Genomic DNA, 12495 nt, shown 5'->3' with positions numbered 1-12495 from the left:
TTGGATGAGAATTGGACAAACAGAATATAAAAACAGAAGAAAAGAGGGAAGGCAATGCAAAATATGGGTATGATAAGCAACTTATAGCTTGAAAATCAGGAGAAAGAAACTAGGCTGATGCTTTTAATAATGACACATGTAACCATTTAACCTAATAGCTGAAGTAAAATAATACTACCTTTCTTGCGAAAGAGTGCATTTAGGTAATTCTCTGCTTGGCATTCAATTTTATCAGTGTTGGACTGGCCCTGAGATGATAGTTCCTCTGTAGGCGTTGACTGCAAAGAACCAATAACTGTTGTATGATCCTAAAAGGTGTAAAGAAAAGCCACAAATCTAAATAAGAGTTGGTTGATTTTATGGGGCCAAAGTTGACAAGTTTTGTATGTTGTCACTAAGGATTTCCATCATGAAACCAATTTTCAACTATTCATTTATTAGAGACTGTTTATATTATATGGTCATTTGAATTCAAATGAGAAACTGAAAAACACTCTCTTAAAAACATCTGTAAAACAACTGATAGCACATGTACTTACACCGACTGTTTCTTTATGTAAATTACAAAAGGAACATTTTTCATCCATAGACCAGTCAGTCACTTCTTCTGGTTCACAGTCTAGGGAAGAAAATTTTAAAATGCAAATTGTAAAAATACAGTGTTAAAGCAACATATAATTCACTATATTATGAAGGAAATTACCCTATTAAATGGTACTGTTTAATATTGTTCTCTTGGAGTGTGGGTAGCTGAAGGCAATCTACTCCCATATTAACCTGCCTCTGCATGTAGATAATCTATGGACGCCTTTTGCTGGGTAACCTCATTCTATTAGGTGAAGCAAGTGGTGAAGAGAGAGTGTGCTTTCTCAGCTGTTGCACCTCCTTATGAAATGTACGCTCCAGAAGGCTTGCCTGGTGCATACTCTTATGTCTTTTTGGAACCAGATGAAGTTCTTATTTTATTATTTCACTGGGTCTTTAAAACTTGTGTTATATTTATACTATTCTGTTTATACCACTTTTAATTTTTCTTTATATTTTTATGCTGATGATTTTGTTGTTTTAATTCATCATTTTATTGTAACATTTGTAAGCCACCCTGGAAACATACATATTGAAAAGCATGGCATATGTGTACAAATAAATAAGTACTTTAATAAAACTGTTTAAGAAGTTAAGAAGCCTTAAGTTAGAAAGAAAGCATTTTAGGTTGACCTGTCAGCATCAGGAAAAACCCATATGTATAATACAAATTGCTTCCACACAAATAGAACATGTTATTTTTTCTAAATAATGGGAATATTTATATTTGCCTTAAGAAATTTGTCATTCTTTTATATAATTTGGACTGAATATAACCAAGCCCATGGGACCTTCTGTTCCTCCTCCTTTTTTTTTAACAACACGTCTATACCATGTTTCCAAAGAAGTGTTCTCAAAGCAATTTTACTGGCAGTGTCTATTGGAATGTTCCACTATCAACAATTCAACACCATTTACATATTCAGATCAGTGTAGAATATCCAAAATAAGCTCATTCCATTTTTACTGTAAAGTTTATTGAGATCTTGAAGGCAGATAAAGCTTTGGCACTGTAGCATCTAAGCTAACCCAAACCTAAACCAGCCAATAAAATAAATGATGTCACAGTAAGAGAGTATCAGAGCACTAAGTAATATGCAATCCCTTTGCTCTCAATAAGAATTGTTCTCCAAAAAAAGAATAAGAAAGGTTGTCCAATAAGTATAAAAAATATGGATCTTATAAAGGATTTTATTAGATTTACATCTTTTCCATAAACTATGCTACTGATGAGGTGACTGAGCCATTAAAAACAGATTGCTCACCTGTAACTGATGATCTGGTAGAGATCCGTCGACATCCATAAGAATGGGTTCTGCGCCTGCTCAGGAACCATGCAGTAGCCATGCCGCAGCTTGTCGAAGCGTCCAAGCCCCACCCCACGCTCAGAGTGTACTATTTAAAGGCAAGCTGGATGCAATGTCCCTCAGTTCTTGGAAGACCACCTTTGCGTTTGGACCTCGGTCTGCCACTCTCTTAGTCGGAAAGTCTCTTCAAAGGCGGTAGGAAAAGAACTCAGGGACGTCGCGTCCAGCCTGCCTTTAAATAGAATGCTCTGGGCATGGGGGCAGGGCTTGGATGCCTCCACATGCTGCTGCATGGCTATGGCATGGTTCCTGCGCAGGCGCAGAACCCATTCTTATGGATCTCGATCCAGATCAAACTATTTAGGAATTTTAAAAAACAGGAATATTTTAGGGTTCTGAGTGTAAAGCCAATCAACGTGGAATTAAATGGCAGCAAGCACAATATATACATGGAAAACATGACCACATAAACATAAAAAAGTCAGTATATGTACGAATATCTTTCAGCAGCTTGGTCACCAGGGGCCAACCAATATGCTCACCATCACACAAATGAGCACATTTTTCTTTCTGGTGAGATCTCCTGCCTTTCTCCTGACCATGGAAAACAGTGGGTGCCTCCCACCCATCGGGACTACAGCAGGTACAACACCTGATGAAGTTGATTGGCAGTGTGTTCAGGACAGACAAGAAAAAATACAAAATACTTCTTCATACATGCATAATTAACTTTACAGAATTCACTACCACAAAATATAGTGCAATGGCCACTTGCTTAAATGGTCTTAAAAAAATTAAACACATTAACATAAGAACAGCCCTGCTAGATCAGGCACAGAACCCTTGTAATCCAGTGTCCTGTTTCACACGTTGGCCCACCAGATGATGCTGGGAGCCCACAGGCAAGAGCTGAGGGTATGTCCTCTCTCCAGCTGTTACTCTCCTACAACTGGTATTCAGAGGAATCCTGCCTCTGAGGCTGGAGGTGACCTCAGACTAGTAGCTGTTGATAGACCTCTCCTCCATGAATTTATCCAAACTCCTCTTAAAGCCATCCAGGTTGTTAGCTGTCACCACATCTTGTGGCAGAGAATTCCACAAGTTGATTATGCGTTGTGTGAAAAAGTACTTCCATCTGTTGGTCCTAAATTTCTTGGCAATCAATTTCATTGGATAAACCCTGGTTCTAGTGTTATGCAGTCCAGGTTTGGGTTATCCTAGATTGGTCTAGGTTTGAGTTAGCCTAGATGCTACAGTGCCAAAGCTTTAACTGCCTTCCAGATTTCAATAAACTGACAGTGTTATGTCAGACATACATGGAGGGTAGTTCTTTTGAAGGTTATTAGCCGTGAAAGCTAAATGAAACCTCCCTGTTCAAAGGAAGTCTACTTCACTTTTTGCTCCACAAAGGATTACTCCATTGATTAAGTCATTTGTCTTTCTGGAGTGTGCTGTTTGCTTGCATTTGACTACATACTGACCAACAGGGGTCTACAATTTGTGAAAAAGGAGTCACTGACCTTTTTCCTCCACTGGAGGGAGACAGAGGGAAGAGAACTGTGGTATCATGCTAAGATTTTGGGATGCTTGCCTTAAAGGCTCAATAGGATGGTAGGGCAGGCCCCTTCTTTCTTCCCCAACTCTAAGCTGAGAAGGGAAGGGCTGATGCCTGTTGTGCTAAGCCTTTCTGAAGCTTGGAAAAATAGTGAAATCTTTCACCACTTTCACAGCCTTAAAGACCATCAGTTTAAAGTAACTGAGTCCTGCTCTTCTTCCAAGCCTGAAGAAAGATTAGTTATCTCCCAGACCTTGTGCTGACAGGGAAATACATTTTGTTGGTTTCTGAGCCTTTCCAAAGTGAGTAGGCTTTATAGGACTCTAAGGTAGGAAAGCAAAACTAGAGAATCCTAAATCTGTTGTCTGTTTTTAATTATGGAGCAAAATTCTGCTATTACAGATGAATTCCAACTAAGTATGTATACCGATGCTTACTATTTTGAATCAGAAGGAAAAACACCACACTTAGAGTAATGAAAGCTATTATGTTGACTTTTCAATATCTCTCCATTGACAACAGGCATAATCCAGCTGTAGTTAAACATGCTGATAACCAACTGCTTTCAATGAAAGTGTTTAGTGAATTCATGCCTAAATATCTCCAACTGAAATCACTGGGGCCTTAGAGTGCTTAATTTTAGTTGGACTGAAATTTGTATAATTTTACATATGTATCATCCTATTTACCATTTTAGCCTAGTATACAAAAATGAGTATCCCTTATCCGAACTGCTTGGGACCAGAAGTGTTCTGGATTTTGGAATATTTACATACTGTAATGAGATGTCTTGAGCATGGGATCCAAGTCTAAACACAAAAGGTTACTGTACACAGTATTTTAATTTTTTAGGTTTTATTTAAAGTCTCTAGCACCAAAGCGAGCGAGTGAGCTGAGGCGTTTTGTTTTTTTGTTTTGTTATGAGGCGCTCAGCCACAACGAGTCAGTGCTGTGGGCGCACACCGTGGTGGTTTCCGGATTTTGGAGCATTCCAGATTTCGGATATCTGGATTAGGGATACTCAACCTGTATTCAATTAAACAAGTCTTCACAGCCTTCTTTCTTCAAACTAAACCATATTAGGGCTGCTTCAAAAATGAAATTAGCATCGCACATTTAAAAAAAGTTTGCCTGTCAATATGACTTTTTCAAGAGGTCAAAAGAATTAGGTCAGCACATCTTTTTATGTGCTGAAAGTATTTCACATACATTAAAGACAACCACAGGGCTCTGTGGTCGCCAGGAGTCAAAACCAACTTGATGGCACACTTTACCTTATCTCAGTTGTCCTTAAAACCTTGTAAGCTAATAATATTGACTTATTTCCATATTGTTAGGAGACACAGGCTGAGGGCTTAAGGCCACCATGAGTTCATGGTCAAGGTGAAATCCGAACTGGTGATTTCCTGGCTCAGACTTGTACAACCCATTTGCACAATCAGTAGAATTATGTGGTTTATGTTTTCCTAGATTGTACTACTTCAGACTGCACATGTTGTATCATAGGACTGAATGTTCCTCCACACAAAAAAACCCACACACAGAAAATGAATGTGTGAACAAGATGGACTCAGCCTGTCTTACTGACGGAGTTTTTCATTTTGTGAGAGGTATTTTTCATGAGGGAAACTTTCAAACATGGGAATTCCACAAAGCAATTCACCATACTCATTCTGACAATTGCTCTTCCCAACTCTGGGTGGTTTCAGATGCAGCACTTCTATAGATTTCCCAATTTGGGAAAATGGGGAATCTATCAAAGTGTTGCTTGCACAACTGTCTTTTTTGTGGAGCCCCAACACTGCCTCTAAAGGGGGCTGCCTTTAAAGCAGTACAGTGTTAAGGACACCTGCACTTGAGTAATGCTATACTGGATGTCTGTTGGTAACAGTTCTTTGGACCATCATTTAGTCTGTTAGAATTACAATAGTTACATTACAGCTGAAAGAAAGGAGCTTTTGTTAAGCAAATCTCAGTGTTTTACAGAACTTATGCAGACTGACAGAAAAACACTGCACTGATATCAATGGAGTTAGCCTCAGGTAAGTGTTTCTGGGATTACAACATTAGTAGAATATCACAGACTCATTGCTTCCCACCTTTTTTAAATAGAGACCTTTACTCAAAGTGTTAATAGAACTTTGGAGGACATTCTGAGAGTCTTAAATGAAGGTTTAATATGCAATTAACTGATCTCTCAATGAATCTTGAATAAAAAATAAAGTCCGGAGTATTGCTTTTCCAAATCTCGCAGGTAGGTAAAGCCTGAATTAATACCTAACTTCATTCAGTCTGCTAAAACTGCTGTCTGATTTGAAAATACATACAAATACTGTTGCAGTAGCATGGTGGGATGGATTTCACAGATGTGGACTTCTGAGGATGTGAACTGGGAGTATGCTTGGGAGTAGATGGTGTACATGTACTAGGTGGGATGTGTATGGGTTGGGGGAGGACAGGAATTTGTTAAGAAAGCTTTTGGTCTAGGTATGTTGGGAGTAGGGGATGTTGGGAGACAAATCAGTGTTCGGCTAGTAAGCATAGTAAGCAGAGGCCTAGCTAAGAAACCATGTTTATATTTGTGGACTCCTGTTTGAACCTCTACCAGCAGCCATGAAGCCATACAGTACAGGAAAAAACTTCACTACTTGATTCTTCTGGTCCCAAGTCAGTACACAACATCAGTTCTTAAAGATCTGCTGCAAATACTTGTCACTTTGGACAAGTGTTTGCAGGGATAAGAACAAAGAGAAGGTACACTGGAAAAGTGTAGAAGATAGTATTCTATACACAAAAAAGGGCCACAGCAGAATTGTTCCCTAGTTCTCAATAAGCGCTTTAAAATGTCACATAATTAAAAAGCTAGTTTTCATGCATTGCAAATAGCTGTTTACCTTCAAATAAACTGAGGTCTCTTCGTAGCCTTGGTCCATAAAGCCCTTCTAAAATACTTTCAAAACCTAACAAAAAACAAAAATTAAAATATTTAACAATTCATCAAATACCTTCTAAGCAGTTTAACATATGTAGCAGCTGAAAACATTTATACTTACAATAAATACGTTCGTCCTTCATCTATAGATTATTATCTGTAGACGAGGAGTCTAAGACAGATTATTTACTATCTGGATCAAATGAGATTCTAAGCCATGCTCCCACAGGCTAACTAGACTTAAAAGTACCAAGAAATCTCAGAAGTGAACTGAACAGTACAGCCTTATTGTCTCTAGAGGTTAAGTATATTTTGTATGAAGAAAGGAAGGGGGCAAAAGCCTGGTCTTGTGGTAGCAAGCATGAATTGTCCCTTTTGCTAAGCAGGGTCCACCCTGGTTTGCATATGAATGGGAGACATGTATAACTGTAAGATATTCCCCTTAGTGTATGGGGCCACTCTGGGAAGAACATCTGCATATATGCATGCAGAAGGCTCCAAGTTCCTAGCAATAAAGTTCATAATACATTTTAAATTAAATCTATGCTTAATGTATCTTTCTTTTTCTCTCAAGAATCACACACACACACACACACACGATGTACATGGCAAGCCCCCCCCCCCAGTGCTTTACGAATCGGAAGTAATAGAACAGAAGCACCATGGTGATTGGGCAGTGGGGATTCTGTATGCAGATAGGGAAGAGGAATGGGTAGGGGGCGAGTGAGCGAGCGGTGGGAAGGGGAGAGAGAGCAGGGAGTGAGCGGTGGAAAGGGGGCGAGCGAGTGATGGAGAGGGGCGAGTGAGCAGGGAGTGAGCAGCAGGGAAGGGACAAGTGAGCATGCAGTGCGTGGCAGGGAGGGGACGAGTGAGCAGGGAGTGAGTGGAGGGGAGGGGGTGAGAGAAAAGGGAGTGAGCGGTGGAGGGAGGAGGGAGGGAGCAGCAGGGAAGGGACAAGTGAGTGAGCAGGAGGGGGCGGCTGAGAGTGGGTGGACGACACTGAGCAATAAAGCAAGGGCTATGGTGGGAGGCAAGGAGAGCAACAAAATCCTAGCGCACAGATGCTCTATGCGGGTTCAGCTAGTTCTTATAATTTCTCAAGTATATTTCAACGTCAACAACAAAAAACAGCTAGGTCTGCTCTAGGATCAATGGAATCCCTATAGAAAGAGAAAATACAGTGGGAAATGAGTGAACAATAAAGCAAAAATAAGATTTCAGACTTCTGTTATTACAGTATATGAACCTCATATAATGTGCTCGACTGAAAGGAAAAAAAGAAGATGAAATCTAGCATTTTAAACCTTAGTACTCCACTTAAAAAAGAGCTCCCAAATGCTCTAAAGCAGGGGTTCAGCAGGTGCTGGACTATAACTACCAACCCCAGCCACTTCAGTTGATGATGATGGGAGTTATAGTCCAACAACATCTGGAGACCAAAGGTTTGGAATCCCCGCTCTAAATGGTATTGCCTATAGCTTCTGTAGCTGATTTATTAAATACATTTATTACATACTTTTAAAGCACATTAATTCTTTCCCAAATCAGCAAGTGAAATATGCCAACAATTCATCATAATTAGGCAGCTAGCAGCTATTTCTTTATTCCAAGTTTTTGTACTGAACCAGTAATTTTATGATATACTTGATACATAAATCTAGCTTCCTGTCAGTTACTTCTGCAATTTCAAGGACATGTAAGTTGTCATCAGATAAAGCTATGGTGTTAGAATTCTCATGCTGTGCCATATATATAACTAGTCAACAATATTGCTTTAATTCTGTTCAGAAAGAACTCTTTTACTAACCAATAGGTAATAAACCAGCTTACTGGTGTGAAAATTCGCCTATTTACCAGCCTCCAGAAGGCTACTATTCACACAAATAAAGTAAAGGAAACCAGAAACAAAGGCAAACCCAACAAAAATAAATGTTTGGCCACAGTACTATGAAGCTACTTTTATGAAAAACCAGGTTACAAAGCATTAGAAATGATAAGTGGCGGCATCATGCAATTTAAGAGAGTATTGGTTCCCTCCAGGACCCTTCACTCTAATGTCACTGTTACCAAACCTAGCTCTTTAGGAATGACCCTATCCAATCACAAGAGCAACTGCAGGAAGAACTACAGAAACACAGACATGGAAGAAAGTTTATCTCTTCATCTTCCAATACTATAGTCTTTCATCAAAACAAGCAATATCAGAGCCTGGAAAACTGGGGTGACCCCTTCCGCAACTCACAACACAGCAAAAGATGCTCAAGAAATTAAGTGTAACCAAGCAACAGACCAATTCTTGAGCCAGCGTGGTGTAGTGGCTAGAGTGCTGGACTAGGACTGGGGAGACCTGAGTTCAAATCCCCATTCAGCCATGAGACTTGCTGGGTGACTCTGGGCCAGTCACTTCTCTCTCAGCCTAACCTACTTCACAGGGTTGTTGTGAGAAGAAACTGAAGTATGAAGTACACCGCTCTGGGTTCCTTGGAGGAAGAGCGGGATATAAAATGTAATAATAATAATCCTTGATATGCAAATTAGTATCCTTAGCTGACATACAGCAGAAAGGTACATCAGTCCACTAACGCTGCATGCATGCAAGTTGAGCAACTGTACTAAATGCAAAAATTTGTGTAAATAATACACAAGAGTAAGCCCATGATTTCCAATGGGTTTTCTTACTCTTGTGTAATGTCATTTGCCCAGTTGTGCAACTTACATGCATGCAATAATACTGGGCTAAAGTTCCTAATGTGTGGTATGTCAGCTATAGAATTTTAGAGTTAGAAGGAACCCTGGAGATATTCTCATCCAACCACCTGCTCAGTGTAGGAATCTGCTACAGCATATATGACAGCCCAGACGGCCAGCCAGCCTCTATTTGAAACCTGCAGCAAGGAGAGCCATCACTGGGCAAGTCAGACTGTTCCACAGCTGAACAGCTCTTGAAGTTAGAAAATTCCTCCTACAATCTAGCCTGAATCTGCTTCCTTGTAATTTTAGTTACAGTTTTAGTTAGTTTAGTTACTTATTCTATTCCTGCTCTCAGCAGCACCAGAGAACAAGTTATTTCCTTCTTGTGTGTGACAGCCCTTCAATATGTGGAGTGCTATAATGTATCCTCTCAGATACAACCATTCCTCGTAGGTTTCTAGATCCCTCACCGCTTCTGAACTCATTCCAGTTAATTAATGCCCTTCCTAAACTATTGCACACATAATTGGATATAGTATTTAAGGAAAGATCTTTGCATACAGGTGGCCCTCGTTACCCGTGGTTCCGTTATCCATGGTTTCGCGTAACCACAGTCAGGAAATAGAGACCTGACCTCATTGTCCGCAGTACAGTGGTTTCACACACCTGTGGTTTTTGGTGTGCAGTTTCATCCTTATATGGTCGTGCTCTTCCTGTACGTGCTCGTGGGTTGTGAGAGAAGTTTGGTGGAGGACACAGTAGTGCTTTGGTCTGCATTTCTTGAAATTTTTGTGCTTCTAAAAGCCATTTTTAATAGCATTCGGCAGCCTTGGGTAGCCTTCAGTATCCTTGGGGAGCCAAGAGGAGTCATTACTGTAGCCTCTGGAGGCATTTTGGAGCTATTTCTGTGGAGCCTTTGCAAGCCTGTGGGAGCCCTTGGTAGCTGTTCTTGAGTCATTCCTGTGGAGCTTTTTGGAGAAGCCTCTTGCCCTGGTAAGGTACTGATTTTCACTTTAATGAATTTAATTTTAATTTTTATGATGAAGTTTTATTTTTAATTAAAAATGCAAACTAAAAATTCATTTTTAATTTTGATCTTGACAATTAGTTACAGTACAGAACTGTACTGTATAACTAATTTAAATTTCAATTAACAGAACAGAACTTTATTATGGTCATAGACCAATATACAAGAAATACAAACAATGCATCATGTAAATAAAATTTAAAAAGAAGAGAGAAATATATAAACTACTTATGAAATGCATTGCTAAAGATCAGATTGAGTTTTGCAGATTATAAAACAAAACCTGGCCACTATATTAATAATTTTTTCATCTGGGTTAAGTAATAAAAACTTCAAATAAAAATCATCAGAGTGTCCTAAAAACTTAGACAATAAGGGGGAGACTCATCTCATGTGGGCTTCCTTAAAAAAAATTCACAATGTAAAACTGAATGTGTACTGGTCTCCACATGGCCAGAACCACAAAGGCAGAGGCGGGCGGGGAAAAGGATACCCTTGAACCTGCCCTCTAAAACAGCAGATGGAAGGGCATCCATTCGGGCTAATGTCAATGCACGTCTGAATTTGGGTATAATAATAAAATACAGATAGCCTGCTGGCTTGAGATTAAACAATTGTACCCGGAGATAGACGGTCTTAGAAATAGAAGCAGCTTCCTCTTGCAATCCTACATCAATGATATGTTTTTGATCTCCCCCTTAGCCCAGTCATTGCCCATCTGCAGCAGAACCTCTAGAGAAAACCCATAGTAAGATAATTTATCACTAATCAATGAAAACCATTTAAATTTAAATGTATCAGTCTTAATGGGGGAAGCCAAGCCTGAGCTGGAGGATATAAAATAGGAAAATAGTTCTCCAAACTCCGGATTCCATTCGTAGCAGGCCAACCTCTCTTCTCAGTACCAATGAGGGACAGCTAATAAGAATCTCAGGAATTTAACTTGCAAAACTTCTAAATTTGAGAAGTTTTGAGGTGGACCTAATTGGGCACCATAAAACAACTGAAAATACACTTTGGTGGTAAATAGTTTAACCGCTGTGGGGATAAAAGAAACAGCTCTCGAATAGTAAAAGGAAGTTATAAGTTTTGCAGTGAGTTGAGCCGACATCAGAGAGAAATTATAATGGGCACTACGAGACCCTGAGGAGTGAAAATCAACTCCAAGGTACTTGAAAGAATTGACTTGGGCTATCTTATGGCCATTAAAGGACCAATTGTGGAGTCTAGGGCACTTAGCAAAGACCATGACCTTGGTTTTTTGATAATTTATCTCACTAGCCTCTTGAGTGCAAAATTTTGATAAGAGAATCAAAACACGATTCAAGCCAATTGGGGTTTGAGATAGAACTGCCATATCGTCAGCATATAGCAAAACGGAGATATCCCTATTAGCAATTTGGGGGGGGGGGTGGAGGAGCTGGACACAAAGGACACTACAGAACTGATAAAAAGATCAAATAACATGGGGGCTAATAAAGAACCTTGACGAACCATACCCCCCTACAAGAGGGTATGGCAGCTGACAAAGCCCCAGATGCAGTATAGCGGACCTTCAGTAGGGCACCATTATAAAGGCAAATTATCAGAATTAGCAGTCTCCTGTCTATTCCTAGATCCCATAATTTCTGCCAGAGCCTCTCCCGTGAAATTAAATCAAAGGCAGATTTAAGGTCAATAAAGGCTGCATAAAGCCTATGACCTGGCTTGGTGGAATATTTCTCAGAAAGAAATTGAAGGATCAAGGCATGATCCAAGGTTGAGCGACCAATCCAAAAACTAGCCTGCTCCTGGGCTAAAATATTGCCTTCATCAATCCAGTCCATGAGTTTAAGGAGGTGCTTAGCATAAATCTTACTAATAACACTTAAGAGACTGATTGGACGATAATTATTTGGATCATCCCTGTTGCTTTTTTTTATAAATAGGGATTATTATGGCTATACCCCAGTCATGGGGGATTTTAGCTGTCCGATCTATATATGTAAAGAGAGAGGCAAAAAGGTGGAACCCAACAGTCAAGATTAGTCCGGAGTGCATCAATAGTAATAAAGTCGTGGCCTGGGGCCTTGCCACAAAAGAAGAGATAAGCTTATCAATTTTGGAGAATGATACCAGGTCCCAACTAGGAAGTTCAGAACTATGTAATTCTTTTAAAACATTCAAATTATCATCGGTGCCCGGAGCCTTTTTATACAAAGAGCGGTAGTGTGCTTCCCACATATCTGCTGAGATGTAGTGTGGAGGAGTAGACTTAGTTTTGCTCAACAGAGGAGACACCAGCCTCCAAAAGTTAGTTTGATTGGAAGATCTAGCGGCCTCAATAAGATGAACCCATTTCTTTTTGGCAGCTGTGAATTGCTTATCTCTTATTATCTGCTTATAATCGGATTTTTTT

The 12495-nt window shown here is 39.7% G+C and overlaps 1 protein-coding gene across 8 annotated transcripts in view; it reads right to left on the bottom strand.

The window, feature by feature from the left end:
- Positions 1-12495, bottom strand: part of LCORL (ligand dependent nuclear receptor corepressor like) — a 142978-nt gene that overhangs the window by 75978 nt on the left and 54505 nt on the right. For all 8 annotated transcript variants that reach the window (XM_053254212.1, XM_053254217.1, XM_053254215.1 and 5 more), the window contains 3 exons: positions 6342-6407; positions 540-619; positions 179-308 (listed from right to left, as the gene is read on the bottom strand). In XM_053254212.1, coding sequence (XP_053110187.1) covers positions 179-308; positions 540-619; positions 6342-6407 — 276 coding nt within the window. The remainder of the gene's footprint in view (positions 1-178; positions 309-539; positions 620-6341; positions 6408-12495) is intronic.

This window comes from Hemicordylus capensis, chromosome 5, assembly GCF_027244095.1.
Source record: "Hemicordylus capensis ecotype Gifberg chromosome 5, rHemCap1.1.pri, whole genome shotgun sequence".
NCBI lineage: Eukaryota > Metazoa > Chordata > Lepidosauria > Squamata > Cordylidae > Hemicordylus > Hemicordylus capensis.
The sequence above is the reverse complement of the archived record's forward strand: the minus strand, read 5'-3'. Positions and strand labels throughout refer to the sequence as shown.